Source organism: Nematolebias whitei, chromosome 10 (assembly GCF_014905685.2).
Source record: "Nematolebias whitei isolate Nwh7 chromosome 10, NemWhi1, whole genome shotgun sequence".
NCBI classification, from domain to species: Eukaryota; Metazoa; Chordata; class Actinopteri; order Cyprinodontiformes; family Rivulidae; genus Nematolebias; species Nematolebias whitei.
In genome coordinates this window covers 49078540-49095992 of record NC_056507.1, presented here as the reverse complement: position 1 = coordinate 49095992, position 17453 = coordinate 49078540, and the positions used below count along the sequence as shown (strand labels likewise).

At 43.7% G+C, this 17453-nt stretch overlaps 1 protein-coding gene across 1 annotated transcript in view; it reads left to right on the top strand.

Moving 5' to 3' along the window:
- ciao2a (cytosolic iron-sulfur assembly component 2A) overlaps positions 1-17453 on the top strand; it is a gene marked incomplete at its 5' end in the record, with an annotated part of 34247 nt that overhangs the window by 10592 nt on the left and 6202 nt on the right. The window contains 2 exon segments of the mRNA XM_037683042.1: positions 335-384; positions 17167-17212. Of these exon segments, the coding sequence (XP_037538970.1) occupies positions 335-384; positions 17167-17212 (96 nt within the window).

The following is a 17453-nucleotide window of genomic DNA, read 5'->3' as shown; positions in this document are numbered from 1 at the left end:
GTCTTTAACCCCACACCTTATTGTCCTCGAGCTTCATGACAAACATCGTTTACATGAGGAGTGTTGAACACAAGTAAAGTCCAGTGTGGTTTTTATTTCTCTATAAACACAAATAGTGTCGACCTGACGCTCTGTGTTAAAGTGTATTAAAGTTCAAATGTCTTTAAACCCACAGATTAATTTACACAAACTTGGTGAGAAACATGTTTTAAATGTGTGGAATTAAAGGAGATCCAGGTGAAATGCTGCTTCTTTGTTCACTAGTGAACACCTTTTTTTAACACCTTTTTTCAACTCACAAGTTTTTTCTGACAGCCATGTTTTCTTTCTGCAGGTCTGTGTCTGCAGGTGAAGCTGCAGAGGTGTTTGCCTTTCAAACACAAGGTGAGGATATTGCATCTGTAACATGTTTCACACCCATCTGTTATTTCATGTTTACTATGAAGCTGGGTTTGAAGTTGTCTCAGTTTGGTCAACTGAAGACTAATTTAAAGAAGTTTGGTCAGTGTTCTTCCCACTGGGTTGTTTTTAACTTGCATCTACTGTTAGAGGAAAATATTCTCAAAACTTACTCAACTCAAAATGAGTTGAGTAAAAACACTCGATGGCAGGAGAAGATTTTTAACTTTTTTTTTTTTTTTACTGGCAAGGTCAGATGTTCAGGACAGGTTACACAGATATACAGGAAGTACACACAGATATGGTGCACTAAGATTCATAACTGGCTGTAACTACCGTACCCACCACTGCACCCAGTATCCACTGGTTAACTGGTCACCATTAACTTCACGCAGACTCTCTCACTGGTACATCTTCATCTTTAAATCACTTCCTGGTCTGCTGCCTTCATACATCTCCTCCTACATGTCTCTGTGTGAGTGCAGCTACAGCGTGCGCTCTCAGGACATTATTACCTGCAGTGTTCCCTCAGTGAGGACTGAACTAGACAAAAGGACCTTCTCCTACTCCGCTCCTGTTTCCTGGAATATCTTACAAAAAGATTTGAAGCTCTCGACCTTTGACCTCTCTTAAGTGGCTTTAAGAATATGTTGGACTCCTGGCAGGGACCAATGCTGACATGTTCCTGTTTTTAGTTTTCTACATTCACCTTAGAATCTAGCTGCTGTTGTTACTTTTTTGCCATCTTATTTGTATTTAAAAAAATAAATAAATAAAATTCTGTATGGCTTTTTATAAGTGTCTATTGTTGTCATCTTTCTTTGTTGAAATCAGGTCTCTCTTGTAAATGAGTCCTCGAGGCTCAATGGGACTAACCTGTTTAAAGAAAGGTTGAATATACAGGGTGTCAAGTTAAGTCAAGTCGGATTTATTTATATAGCACATTTTAAACAGGAACGGTTACTAACAGTTTCTTTTTGTACTTAACAAAAAGATCACAGCATCAATTAAAAATTAACAAGATATAATTCCAGCATCAGGAATAAAAAAAACAAAAAACACAAAACATCAGAAAGAATGAAATACTGAATAAGATCAGATGACCATGTGTTAAATAGGAATAAAACAAAATGCATAAACACAATCAGAAACTATGAAATACTCAACCGAATCACCCTGTGTTAAATGTCAGTGAGTACAGATGTGTTTTTAGGAGAGATTTAAAAATAGAGACTGAGGTGGCCTGTCTAATGTTGATGGGCAGATTGTTCCAGAGTTTACGGCCCATGACTGAAAACGCTCGATCTCCTCTGAGCTTCAGCTGGTTTTTGGTACGGCCAAAAGCAGCTGGTCTGATGATCTCAAGGCCCGAGAAGGAGCATAAGGATGAAGAAGGTCAAAGAGGTATGATGGTGCAAGGCCTTTAACACACTTAATTGTCAGCAGAAGAATTTTAAAATCAATTCTGACACGCCCAGGAAGCCAGTGATGAGAGGACAGAACCGGAGTAATGTGCTCAAACCTACAAGTTCCTGTTAATAGCTGAGCTGCAGCATTTTATGAGAGCTGGAAATGTGAAAATGAAGCCTGACTGACCCCAACATAAAGCGAGTTACAGTAGTCCAGCTGGGTTGTAATAAATGCATGGACTAGTTTTTCATCAAGACATTTTGTCATCAAGACATTTTAGCAAAGAGCAAATGTTTTAAGGGCAAATAAATCTGAGAATTATCAGCATAAATGTGAAACGAAAGATCATGTTTCCTCAGGATAGACCCCAAGGGGAGCAGATACAATGAAAACAGAAGGGGTTCCAAGAATGGAGCCTTGCGGGACCCCACAGGAAAGAGACACTGAAGCAGATAAATTATTATCAACATTGACACAAAAACTTCTGTCACTCAGATATGAACAGAACTATTCTAATGCTGCACCCGTAATCCCAACCCAGTGTTTTAACCATGAAATAAGGATACAGTTGTCCACAGTATCAAATGCAGCAGTAAGGTCAAGGAGTACCAGGATCACAAACTGACCAGAGTTATTCGCTAACAGAATGTCATTACAGATCCTTACCAAGGCTGTTTCGGTGCTGTGTAATTGTTTAAAACCAGACTGGAAAATCTCAAAAATTCCATCTTCATTAAAAACCTTGGTTATAGGGGTGCGAAAAAAAAATTGATTTTTCGATGAATCTAGATTCTTAGTCCTGGCGATTCTGAATCATTTCTAAAGGTCCATAAATCGATTTTAAAATGCATTTACCATACCATACCAACTTATTTATAAAGCACTTTAAACAGTGACAAAGCACACCAAAGTGCTGTACAGGGACAAACAGAACAAGCACACAGCAACAGATTACATAGCAGGACACCAAAAAGTAGCAACCGACAAAAACAATAATGGATAACGACAACAACCGCAACATGACCAACACAGTGTGATGCACACAGACTCAGCACAGATCATACAGTGCTGAAAGCCAGGGAATAAAAGTGTGTTTTTAAGTGAGATTTAAAAACTGTGAGGGAGGGGGCCTGTCTAACGAGCAGAGGTAACTCATTCCAAAGTCTTGGTCCTGCTACAGAGAAGGCCCTGTCACCTCTGCGCTTGAGACGGGTTCCTGGGACTGTTAGGAGCAACTGGTCTGCTGATCTGAGAGAACGTGGTGGGACATACGGCTGGAGCAGATCAGTAAGATAGGAGGGGGCAGAGCTGTTTAGTGATTTATAGACATACAAGAGTATTTTGAATTTGATTCGAAGGTGAACCGGAATCCAGTGTAGGGAGGCCAAAACAGGTGTAATGTGCTCCCTTTTGCTTGTGCTGGTCAAAAACCGGGCTGCTGCATTTTGGACCAGTTGGAGTCTAGCTATGGAGGTCTGACTGATACCAAAAAGGAGTGAGTTGCAATAGTCGAGCCAGGATGTAATGAATGCATGAATTACTGTCTCCAGGTTATTTTTGGACAATATGGGCTTCAGCTTAGACAGTCGCCTCAGCTGGAAAAAGCAGGATTTAACAATCATATTGTTACGGCCGGCTCAGACCGAACATATTGAAGGGACACAGGACACCAAAAGAAGGTTTAAAAATAAAACTTTATTAAACCTAAGTTTTATAAATCACTCCGGGCAGCAGGCGAAGTCTTCGTGGGCTCCTCCCTCCTGGACTGGAGAGCACCTTCTTCAGGACCCGTGTCACCAAACAAAAAGAAAGTAAAGTAATAAAAAGAAAGGTGGACCAGGTGAGTTTGGCCAAAATCAATATAACGCCGCCTGAGCAGGGCCAACCCTGTACAGGGTCGTCGAAGCCTCACAGACAGCGGACTACCTGTCCAAAAGATGTCTAGGAGTAAAGGAAAAAAAACGAAAACAGGACTACCAAATCTCACCCAGTCAGAGGGCCTTAGTCTGAATGACTACAGCGAACGGGAGGAAAGAAACAAAACTGACCCAAATCGCAGGACCGTCCACGGTCAGCAAAATCACCTCCCTGGACAATAAACAGAAACACCCAAACGTCCACAATCACACAGCTCAGGCCCCTCTACCTGAGCTGAACTAGGCTTCCACAAGCACACTCAAGGTCTAAATGCATATTAAGCACCCAGGCCTAAATCTCAAACAAAGAGCACTCAGCAGCTCTTTCACATCTCCTCAACAGGAGCTTACCTCATAACGAGACAACAAGGGTGGGCGGAGAACACCCTAGTACCAAACAGCACTGCAGCAAACAGCACCACCACCTCTGAGTTCCTCAAGACTCCGCACTCTAAGAACCACACTCTGAAGCTTATATAGGAGCTTCAGTCAGAACTCCCAAGCTGACTGCAATTAAGGTGATTAAAATAGAGAGGCATGCCCAAGAAGAAACAAAACTGCAGCTCATATGTACAAAACCTAGAAGGTGTCACTAGGGGCACCCTAGGGTACATAACACATATTTACATGATTGTTGAGTTTCAGAGAAGGGTCAAGTATCACTCCTAGATTAGTGACTCTTTGTTTCACTAACGGTGACAGAACGGATAGGTCGATGCAGTGGTTGGTGATTGTGTCATTGGGAGGAAACAGCATAACTTCAGATTTCTTCTCGTTGAAACTCAAGAAATTTAAAGCCATCCAATCTCTGATGTCAGCCAGGCAGTCCAGTAACGGTTGAATAGAGCGAGTACCGTTGAGTCTGAGGGGGAAGTAGATTTGGCAGTCGTCGGCGTAGAAATGAAAAGGTATGTTATGTTTCCTGAAAATAGCACCTAGTGGCAGCAGGTATAAAGAAAATAAAAGAGGACCAAGGATGGACCCTTGCGGTACCCCCCATTTAAGCGCTGCCGAGGCTGAACTAAAATCTTTGATGGAGACACAAAAGGACCTGTCAGCGAGGTAAGATCTAAACCATTCGAGGGCTGACCCAGTGATGCCCACCCACTGTTCTAACCTCACAATGAGGATCTCGTGGTCAATTGTATCAAAGGCAGATGTGAGGTCCAGTAAGAGAAGGAGCACAGAATCACCAGCGTCTGTGAATAGGAGAATGTCGTTAAAAACCTTGAGTAGAGCATATCCTGATGCATGCTCAGTCAGCCATCAGGTGAAAAGGAGGAACCCAGACCAGTGGTCATTCCGTATGTTGAGGGAGTATCAGAGAAACTGAGACGTTTATTTTCTAAACATAACGTCCCAGTGGCTTTTAAACCCCAAAATACATTACGGCAAAGACTGGTTCATCCCAAAGATCCAGTCCTCCGGCACAAACAAGAGTAATGTTGTGTATGCTGTTCAGTGTCAGGAGGGCTGTGATCAGTCTTACATCGGGGAAACTAAACAGCCACTGGCCAAAAGGATGGCCCAGCACAGAAGATCAACATCATCAGGCCAGGACTCTGCGGTCTACACTCATCTCCAGGCCAGCAGTCACTCTTTCAGGGATGAAGATGTTCACATCCTGGACAGAGAGGAACAATGGTTTGAGAGAGGAGTAAAGGAGGCCATCTTTGTGAAAAGAAATCGTCCATCATTAAACAGGGGTGGAGGCCTCCGGGTTCAACTGTCCCCCTCTTACAATGCTGTGATTGCTAGTATCATTCAGCCTCCTGTGAATAGTAAACAGCCATCAGTGTGCTAATGATCCATTGTTAGGCTGATGGTCCTTCTTGAGCATGTGATCAGCTGGTTCTGGTTGTCAGCAGCAAAACTGGTTGATCCACTCTGAGACGGTGCTATTTAAGAGACTGAGCTGAATACAGCACCTCAGACTGAGGAAGTCTCTTGGATGAGAGACGAAACGTTTCTAGATTTTTTGCTTTGTTTAGTTTTTTTTTTTTTTTGAATGTCCAGAGGACCAGATTGAACTTTTTTGGACTTGAGTAGAGCAGTTTCAGTGCTGTGGAGAGGTTTAAAGCCAGACTGGAATAGCTCTAAGATGGCATTATCCTCTAGAAAGCATTTCAGCTCGGACTCCACTATTTTTTCCAGCAGTTTAGCGACAAATGGGAGTCTGGAGACAGGCCGGAAGTTGGACATGACTGAGGGGTCAAGGCTAGGCTTTTTCAGGAGAGGTTGGGCAGCAGCATGTTTAAAAGTTATTGGCACCACACCTGAGGCTAAGCTGCTGTTCACAATGCCAAGAACAGGAGGGCCCAGAACAGGAAGAAGCTCCTTAAGGAGTCGAGGGGGGACAACGTCAAAAGGGGAGCCAGATGGCTTCATGCCGCACATGACCTGCTCCAGGGAAGACAGAGAGATGGGCTCGAAGTGGTCCAGAACAGCAACACAATGAGATGGGATGGACGGATCATGAGCAGGTGGAGAAATGAGTGCCCGGGTGTTTGCAACTTTTTCAGAAAAGACATTTGATTTATATTTTTTCTGCTCCTACTCCCTGTTCGGCCGCTGTACAATTGAGCCGTGTAGGCCACCGTACAGCAGCTAGTTAGCCAGCTCCCTTTATCTGAATGGAGCCTGCCAGCATGGAGGAGAGAGACAGCACGATTCAACCCGCTGCTTCGTCTTTAAAAATCATTTCATTTTTACAAGAAGTGTAAAATAAAATTGCGGTACAGCATTTTTGAAATACGACAAAATTCACAGAAGATGAAAGCGAAGCAGCCGATCAGTGAACTCCGCAACAAACTTCCAGCTGATTCTCTAAAGGTTGTGAAGAGTTCCCTCTCCATCTCCTGCTGCATCACAAAGGATTTATGATCAGACAGCTCAGTGGAAGGTGATAGGTTCAGGTTTATTTTTAATACGATGGATCCAACGTACGTTATTCCTTCACGTAGCTTTTTTTTTTTTCTTTTGCCGATAAAGCACCACAACTTCACCATGAAACAACAAATGTTAGAAGCTCTGATGCAGCTGCAGATCAAAGGTAACTGTTATTTCTCATAATATACTAAAACTTATAGACAAGTTATAAAACAAACTTAATGTAATTTGTCTTTTTAACAGGTTGAAGAGATGAGACACATCTCCTGGAGCCAGTTATAAATGATACAGTTTATGATTTATAAATTATAGTTCAGAAGTTTTTGTGCAGGTTTCCAAAGGTTTTTAAATTTTGTTAAATATTTACTAAATCTGAATCAATATGGTTAAGACTGAAGTCTGTATATTTCATATTAGGCGAAGTTTTGAAAATATAACAAATGTTGGAGCAATGTGGTTAAAAATAACTGAAGTCTGTATTTCATGTTGAGTTAAAGTTTAATATACTATGGTAGGCTGAAGTCTGTTTACTTTTATATTTATATATTTTGAATTATTTGTCTGTGATGGACTGGAGACCTGTTGTCCCCCGCCTCTCACACAGTGATGGCTGATATGGGCACCAGTGACACCAGTGACTTAAAGGAAGAAGTTGGTAAAGATGATGGATGAATTATTTGTTCCTAGATTTTTATTTTATTATTATTATTATTATTATTATTATTATTTTTAATTCAGGCAACTAAGCTAACCTAATACTGGTAATTTAAGTTACAGAATTTTATACACTCCTATATTTTTCCTATTTTTGGTATAAATATAAAATGAATCAAACATATTTGATACAGTAAGGAAGCTAAAATTATTGTTTTAAATACAGTACCTTGTGAAAGTATTCGGCCCCCTCGAACTTTTCAACCTTTTGCCACATTTCAGGCTTCAGACATAAAGATATAAAATGTTAATTTTTTGTGAAGAATCAACAACAAGTGGGACACAATCGTGAAGTGGAATGAAATTTATTGGATGTGTCAAACTTTTTTAACAAATGAAAAACTTCAAAGTGATACGTACAATATTATTCGACCCCCTTGCGTTAATACTTTGTAGCTCCGCCTCTTGCTGCAGTTACAGCTGCAAGTCTCTTGGGGTACGTCTCTATCAGTTTTGAACATGGAGACACTGAAATTCTGCCCATTCTTCCTGCAGAACAGCTCGAGCTCAGTGAGGTTGGATGGAGAGCGTTTGTGAACAGCAGTCTTCAGCTCTTTCCACAGATTCTCGATTGGATTCAGGTCTGGACTTTGACTTGTTCATTCCAACACCTGGATACGTTTATTTGTGAACCATTCCATTGTAGATGTGTCTTTATGTTTTGGATCATTGTCTTGTTGGAAGATAAATCTCCGTCCCAGTCTCAGGTCTTTTGCAGACTCAAACAGGTTTTCTTCCAGAATGGTCCTGTATTTGGCTCCATCCATCTTCCATCAATTCTGACCATCTTCCCTGTCCCTGCTGATGAAAAGCAGGCCCAAACCATGATGCTGCCACCACCATGTTTGACAGTGGGGATGGTGTGTTCAGGGTGATGAGCTGTGTTGCTTTTACGCCAAACATATCGTTTTGCATTGTGGCCAAACAGTTGGATTCTGGTTTCTTGTGACCAGAGCACCTTCTTCCACATGTTCGGTGTCTCCCAGGTGCTTGTGACAAACTTTAAACACTTTTTATGGATATCTTTGAGAAATGGCTTTCTTCTTGCCACTCTTCCATAAAGGCCAGATTTGTGCAGTGTACGACTGATTGTTGTCCTATGGACAGACTCTCCCACCTCAGCTGTAGATCTCTGCAGTTCATCCAGAGTGATCATTGGCCTCTTGGCTGCATCTCTGATCAGTCTTCTCCTTGTTCCAGATGAAAGTTTAAAGGGATGGCCGGGTCTTGGTAGATTTGCAGTGGTCTGATACTCCTTCCATTTCAATATGATTGCTTGTACAGTGCTCCTTGGGATGTTTAAAGCTTGGGAAATCTTTTTGTATCCAAATCTGGCTTTAAACTTCTCCACAACAGTATCTCAGACCTGCCTGGTGTGTTCCTTGGTCTTGATGATGCTCTCTGCACTTTGAACAGAACCCTGAGACTATCACAGAGCAGGTGCATTTATACGGAGACTTGATTACACACAGGTGGATTCTATTGATCATCATCAGTCATTTGGGACAACATTGGATCATTCATAGATCCTCACTGAACTTCTGGAGTGAGTTTGCTGCACTGAAAGTAAAGGGGCCCAATAATATTGCACGCCCCACTTTTCAGTTTTTTATTTGTTAAAAAAGTTTGACACATCCAATAAATTTCATTCCACTTCAAGATTGTGTCCCACTTGTTGATTCTTCACAAAAAATTAAAATTTTATATCTTTGTTTGATGCCTGAAATGTGGCAAAAGGTTGAAAAGTTCAAGGGGGCCAAATACTTTCGCAGGGCACTGTAAATGTTCTATTTGTTTACATTGTTGTTTAATCTTTTCAGCTTGTTAGTTACATATACATTATAATTGAAACAAAATTTATAACCATTTCAATAGAAAAATCGTTTCTGAATCGAAAATCGTTTCCGAATCGAAAAATTGATTTTGAATCGTATTGTGACACCAAAAATCGGAATCGCATTGGATTGCCAGACACCGAGATATTCACACCCCTACTTGGTTAGTTGAATTAAAAATATTTTCTCCCAAGTTTTGGCAGCATGACGGATCAGTGGTTAACACTGTTGCCTCACAGCAAGAAGGTCCTGGATTCAATCCCCGGTTGGACCCAGTATCTTGCGGTTTTCTCCGGGTTCTCCGGTTTCCTCCCACAGACTAAAAACATGCATGTTAGGCTGCCTTCAGGCCCAGGCCTCCCTTGCAAAAGAGAGCCATACATCCATTTTCTTCTGCTCTGGGGTCGGATCGCGGGCGAAGCAGCTTAAGTAGGGAGGCCAAGACTTCCCTCTCCCCAGCCACTTGGGCCAGCTCCTCTGGGGGAATCCCAAGGCATTCCCAGGCCAGCCGAGAAACATAGTCCCTCCAGCATGTCTTGGGTCTTCCCCTGGGTTTCCTCCCGGTGGGACGTATCTGGAACACCTCACCAGGGAGGCGTCCAGAAGGCATCCTAACAAGATGTCCGAGCCACCTCAACTGGCTCCTTGATGTGGAGAAGCAGCGGCTCTACTCTTGAGTCCCTCCCGGATGACCGAGCTTCTCACCCTATCTCTAAGGGAGAGCCCAGACACCCTGCGGAGAAAACTAATTTCAGCCACTTGTATCCGAAATCTCATTCTTTCGGTCACAACCCAAAGCTCATGATCATAGATGAAGGTAGGAACGTATATCGACTGGTAAATTGAGAGCTTCGCCTTTTGACTTGGCTCTCTCTTCACCACGACAGACCGGTACAGCATCCGCTTCACTGCAGATGCTGCACCTATCTGCCTATTGATCTCCCACTCCATTTTTCCCTCATTCGTGAACAAGACCCCAAGATACTTGAACTCCTCCACTTGGGGCAGGACCTCCTCCCCGATCCAGAGAGAGCACTCTACCCTTTTCTGCTCAATACCATGTCCTCAGATTTAGAGGAACTGATCCTCATCCTGGCCACATCACACTGCTGCGAACCACTCCAGGGAAAGTTGTAGATCACGACCTGAGGAAGGCAATAGGTCCACATCATTTGTAAAAGAAGAGACGCGATCCTAAGGTCACTAAATGGATCCCCTCAACACCTTGGCTGCGCCTAGAAATCCTGTCCATAAAAGTTAAACAGAATCGGTGACAAAGGGCAACCTTGGCGGAGTCCAGTCTCACTGGGAACGAGCCCAACTTACTGCCTGCAATGCGGACCAAGCTCTGACACCGGTCATACAGGGATCTAACAGCCCGTATCAAAGGTCCTGGTACCCCATACTTCCATAGTACCTCCCACAGGGTCCCCGAGGGACATGGTCGAATGTCTTCTCCAAGTTCACAAAGCACACGTAGACTGGTTGGGCAAACTCCCACGTACACTCCAGGACCCTGCTGAGGGTGTAGAGCTGGTCCAGTGTTCCACGACCAGGACAAAAACTGCACTGCTCTTCCTGAATCCGAGGTTCGACTATCTGACGGGCCCTCCTCTCCAGAATGCCTGAATAGACCTTACTAGGGAGGCTTAAGAGCGTGATCTCCCTGTAGTTGGAATACATTCTACGGTCCCCCTTTTTGAATAGGGGGACCACCACCATCTATCAATCATCTGGATCTATCAATCCAGGGGAACTGCCCCTGATGTCCAGGCAATATTGCAGAGTCGTGTAAACCAACACACCCCTACAACATCCAGAGCCTTAAGGAACTCCGGGCGAATCTCATCCACCCCTGGGGCCCTGCCACCAAGGAGCTTTTTAACCACCTCTGTGACCTCAGCACCAGAGATTGGAGAGCTCAAAACAAAATCCTCAGGCTCCACTTACTCAGTGAAAGATGTGCCAGTGGGATTGAGGTCTTCAAATTACTCTGCCCACCAACCCACAACATCTCGAGTTGAGGTCAGCAGCACACCATCTCCACTATAAACAGTGTTGGTAGTGTCCCCCCCCCCCCCCCCCCCAGGTAGTGGTCAGTGGACAGCTCTACCCCTCTCTTCACCCGTGTCGAAGACATGTGGCCGCAAATCAGATGAGATGACAACAAAGTTGATCATCGAACTGCGACCTAGGGTGTCTTGGTGCCTAGAGCACATATGGACACTCTTATGCTTGAACATGGTGTTCGTTATGGGCAATCCATGATGAGCAAAGAAGTCCAATAACAGAACACCATTCGGGTTCAGATCAGGGGGGACGTTCCTCCCAACCACACCCCTCCAGGTCTCCCTGTCATTGCCCGCGTGAACGTTGAAGTCCGCCAGTAGAACAAGGGAATCCCCAGGAGGCGCACTCTCCAGTACCCCCTCCAAAGACTCCAAAAATGGTGGGTAATCTGAACTGCCGTTTGGCGCATATTCACAAACAACAGTCTGAACCCGTCCCCCCACACGTAGGTGGAGGGAGGCTACCCTCTCATTCACCTGGGTGAACCCTAATGTACAGGCACCAAAATGGGGGGCAACAAGTATGCCCACTCCTGCTCTGCGCCTCTCACCATGGGCAAATCCAGAGTGGAAGAGTGTCCAACCCCTCTCAAGAAAATTGGTTCCAGAGCCATGCGTTGAGGTGAGTCCAACTATTTCTAGCTGGAACCTCTCAACCTCACACATCAGCTCATGCTCCTTCCCCACCAGAGGGGTGACCTTCCATGTCCAGCCAGCTTCTGTAGCCGAGGATCAGACCACCAAGGTCCCTGCCCTCGGTCACCACCCATCCCACATTGTACCCAACCCTTTTGGTTCCTCCCACAGCTGGTGAGCCCATGGGAAGGGGGACCCATGTCTCGTCTTCGGGCCGTGCCATGGGTAAAAGCCCGGCCACCAGGCGCTCGCCAGCGTGCCCCATCTCCAGGCCTGGCTCCAGAGTGGGACCTCAGTGACCCACGTCCGGGCGAGGGAACATTGGTTCCATAAATTTTAATCTTCATAGGGGTATTTGGGCTACACTTTGTCTGGTCCCTCACCTAGGACCTGTCTGCCTTGGGTGACCCTACTAGGCGCATTAAGCCCCTGATAGAATAGCTCCTAGAATCATTGGGACAATCAAACCCCTCCACCACGGTAAGGTGGCAGTCCAGGGAGGAGATTGCAAAAGAGATCTGTGATCTCAATTGGATTTACCTGGTTAAGTAAAGGTTTGTAATAAATAAACTAATAAATAAATTATAGAAAGAAATATCCTGATGCATGCTCAATAATCCAGGTAAAAAAATCCCAAAAAGTTAAATCCGGTCCTCTGGACATAAAAAAAAAAAAAAAATCTAGAAACGTTTCGTCTTTCATCCAAAAGACTTCCTCAGTCTGAGGTGCTGTATTCAGCTCAGTCTTATAAATAGCACCCTCTCTCAGTGGATCAACCGGCCTGTTGCTGATAGCCAAAACCAGCTGCTCATATAATCAAGAAGGACCATCAGCCTAATGATGGATCATTAGCACACTGATGGCTGTTTGCTATTCACAGGGGGCTGAGTGATACTAGCAATAACAGCATTGTAAGAGAGGGACAGTTGAACATGGAGGCCTCCACCCCTGTTTAATGATGGACAGTTTCTTTTCACAAAGATGACCTCCTTTACTCCTCTCTCAAACCATCGTTCCTCTCTATACAGTATGTGAACATCTTCATCCCTGAAAGAGTGACCGCTGGCCTGGAGATGAGTGTAGACCGCAGAGTCCTGGCCTGATGATGTTGATCTTCTGTGCTGGGCCATCTTTTTGGCCAGTGGCTGTTTAGTTTCCCCTGGGAAGCTTAGTCCTCACCTCCTTCTACAGGTGTGCAGTGGAGAGCATCCTGTGCTCCAGCATCAATGTGTGGCATGGAGGCTGCACAGCTGCAGAAAGAAAAGCTTTGCAGAGAGTGGTGAAGGCTGCACAGAAGTCTGTTGGAATCAGCCTCCCCACCATCACAGACATCTACACCTCCAGATGCAGGAAGAGGGCCACCTGCATCATGAAGGACCCCACTCACCCAGCACACACACTTTTTGCCCCACTCCCCTCAGGAAGGAGGTTAAGGAGCATTAAATGTAGAACCACTAGACTGAGGAACAGCTTCTACCCTGAGGCTGTTAGACTCATGAATCTCTAACTAGAATAATCACTGTGAAAAACCATATCATGTTGCTGCTGATCTGTTTCATGTTGCTGCTGATCTGTTTCAATGTTGATGTGTTCATGCGTGCACATCTGCTCACAGACTCATGTTCATGTTTGTGCTGATGTTCAATGTTTTATGTTATGAGTGCTTAGTGTATATTTAGTTGATGTTTTTCTTAGTTCATATCTTAGATGTTATTACTGTTTTTCTTATACATTTTATTGTTGGATGTAACTGGGACCCTGTGTACATAATTTCGCTCCACCACATGTACCACATGAGGTGCGAATGACAATAAAGAAACTCTGACTCTGACTCTGACTCTGATGTAAGACTGATCACCCTCCTGACACTGAACAGCATACACAACATTACTCTTGTTTGTGCCGGGGGACTGGATCTTTGGGATGAACCAGTCTTTGCCGTAATGTATTTTTGGGTTTAAAAGCCACTGGGACGTTATGTTTAGAAAATAAACGTCTCAGTTTCTCTGATACTCTCACAACATATGGAATGACCACTGGTCTGGGTTCCTCCTTTTCACTTGATGGAAGGCTGGAGTTCTGTTTGGGTTTTTTCTCTGCTTTCAGGAAGGCCCAGTTAGGATATCCACATAGCTCTAGAGCCTATCTTGTGTGGGATTTCTCCTTCTGCCTGGCTCTTGAGTTAGTGGGAACGCTGTCTATTCTGTGGTACAAAGTCCTGTTGACTCCTAATTTGTGCTCCAAAGGGTGATGGGAGTCAAACTCTAAATACTGGTCTGTGTGGGTGGGTTTGTGGTACACCTCAGTTTGCAAATGTCCTCTATCAGAAACTAAGACCTCAAAGTCCAAGAAAGCCACCCAGCCATTTTTTACATCTTCTTGTGTGAACTTGATGTATTTATCCACAGAGTTGATGTGGTCAGTGAAATGTTGGACTTCATGAGATTTAATTTTAACCCAGGTGTCATCAACATACCTGAACCAATGACTTGGTGGTGTCCCTGAAAAGGATGTCATGGCTCTCTTTTCTACCTCCTCCATGCACAGGTTAGCCACAACAAGAGAAACTGGAGACCCCATAGCACACCTATGTTTCTGCCTATAATATTGGCCCCCATATGTGAAGTAGGTTGACTGCAGGCACAGTTTCAAGAGTTGACACAGTTGCTCTGTGGATCGTGTGGTCCTGCTGCTCAGAGTGGTGTCTGATTTTAATCTTAAACTGACCACCTCTGTGGCTATGATCATCTCCACTAGAGGAATTCTACTTGGTGCAACCGCAAAGTTCAGTCCCCTGGCAAGAATCTCTGTCTCCGGCTGGGTGAGCTGTCTGTCAGATAAATTCTTCACCCACTTTTCTGTCTCCCTGGAATGTAATTGTCTACTGGGGTGTTGTCTTACACTGAATGTGTTGTGATTGTAATTGTAATGGTGTTGATGAGTTATTAGTACGTTAAACTTGTTTTGTTGTTGAGTCTTGGACTTGACATGCTGTGCTAAGAGTGCCTGATCTGTACAGTCCAGCACTTGCTGAAGTGTGGTCTGATCTAGGCACGTTGTGCCTCTTACAATGCTGTGATTGCTAGTATCACTCAGCCCCCTGTGAATAGTAAACAGCCATCAGGTGCTAATTATCAATTGTTAGGCTGATGGTTCTTCTTGAGCATGTGAGCAGCTGGTTTTGGTTGTCAGCAGCAAAACTAGTTGATCCACTCTGAGAAGGTGCTATTTATAAGACTGAGCTGAATACAGCACCTCAGACTGAGGAAGTCTTTGGGATGGAAGACGAAACGTTTCTACATTTTCTTTTCTTTGTTTTGTTTTTTGAATGTCCAGAGGACCAGACTGAACTTTTTTGGAAATTCTAATAAAGTTTTATTTATATTTCAAGCTGTGCATTAAGGCCAGCCATAATGCTCTGCTTGTGAAAGTAAATCTGTTGGGCATCACCTTGACACTCAGACAATAATTCTGAGTGCCACAATGCTGACAAGGCGGGAAAAAATAATAATCTAGAGTCCTAGTCCTGGCGATTCTGAATCGATTCTAAAGGCCCATAAATCGATAAAAAAATTGTGTTTTAAGTTTTTTTTCTGCTCCTACTTCAGCGCATACTGCATATCGCATTACGTGTTCGCTCAGCCACCATAGAATTTGGCCTTGTTGGCCACAGTACAGCTAGCTATTTAGGCAGCTCCCTTTATCTAACTGGAGACCGCTATCATGTCGCAGAGGACAGCATGATTCAACCCACTCTAGGGATGGGGCCGATCCGGTATCTGTATCGGATACCGATACCAGATATAATTTATGTATCGGATTTTTCCGATCCAACCTGCAGAGATTTCCGATCCATGATGCATGTTGGCTTCAAACCATGGAATGGATTTCCTGAATGGAGGCGTGTCTCATGAACCCAGAGTAATAAGACCCGCCTCACATTCAGGAAATCCATTTCATAGTTTGCAGCCAGCTACAACGTGAGGGCTGAGTTAGCAGCACTGTGGCTAACAGCTAACAAACTTTTCATCTTAACATGTCCGCTGTATGCAAGTATTTTACATTAGAAACACCACAAAACAAGACAACAATGTGCAATGTCTGCAGAGCCATAGCACCACATTAAACCGCGGTAAAGTTAGTTTTACGTTGGACATTCGAACTCCGTGGCTTCAGCGGGGCGCTGCTCTTTGCTCAACCCAAAACAGGCGACTCGACCCCGGCCAGCCTTGTCCAATCTGCCCCGCTCAGTCTGCCTGCCTCTGAGGAGGGACAGACTCAGTGTGGCAGACCGAAATCAGACTGCTTGCTTCAGATTGAACAAGAAGAAGACATCGCTGAAGCCTCGGACCTCGAAGAACAACATGCATGTTAGGCTGATTGGTAACTTTAAATTGTCCCTAGGTGTGAATGAGAGAGTGAATGGTTGTTTGTCTCGTTTGTCTCTATGTGTCCCTGTGATGGACTGGAGGCCTGTCCAGGGTGTACCCAACCCCTCGTACAGTGATTGCTGGACATGGGCACGTGCGACCCCCGTGACCCAAAATGGAATAAACGGGTACAGAAAATGGATGGATGGATGGATGGTTAAGACTGAAGTCTGTATATTTCATATTAGGTTAAGTTTTGAAAATATAACAAATGTTAGAACAATATGGTTTAAAAAAAAATTGGATGGAGCTAGCACTACAGGACCTAGCATATGTCATTCACCCAGAATGCATTGCAGTTTAAAAAACATGGCAACATCCGTGTGACAATATTTTATTTAAATTTATGAAAAAACTAAACAGCCTACAATATTTTTACTGTATTGTTTTTACATCTAAAATAAATATTTCTCAAATAAAGTCTATTGTTGCAACTTATCATGGATCCCTTTAAGAAACAACTAAAGACATTTTTATTCAGACAGGCTTTTGCTTAAATTATTATTTTTTTGTTTGTTTTTGTTTTAATTGTCTTGCCCTTGTGAAGCATTTTGTGATCCATGTTGCTGAAAGGTGCTTTAGAAATAAAGTTTTACTTACTTACTGGTGGTTGTTCATGGAGCAGAGTCCAGTCCAGACTGGCGGTGGTGTGTTCACTGTTCACTGACTCTAATGTGACCCAGTCCGTTGTACTGTCTTCATTTCTTCTCTGGGTAGTTCACAAACAGCCCAATCAACGTTACAGCTGGGGCTGATTTCAAGCCTTGGAGTTTGTCTTTAGTTTTAGTTGAATTTCTCACAAAGTCAGTAGAGTAAATAACAAACCTGAGCATTTTAAACATTTTATTTCATTTTCTCCTTTCTTTAGTTGGAAATCTACATTTCTGAAGGAACTCATTCCACTGAAGAAGACAGTAAGTAAAACTCATGTCTGTCACTCTGCTGATCATACCATACCATACCATACCAATTTATTTATATAGCACTTAAAACAGCAACAAGGCCAACCAAAGTGCTGTACAAAAGAACACAAACATGCACAGCAGACAGGAAAACATAAAATAGAAATACATATACAAATAGCAGCAGAAGCTAACTAAAATGGCCAACAGAGTAGAGAACAGACCGGGCCAAAACAAATCACACCGTGTTAAA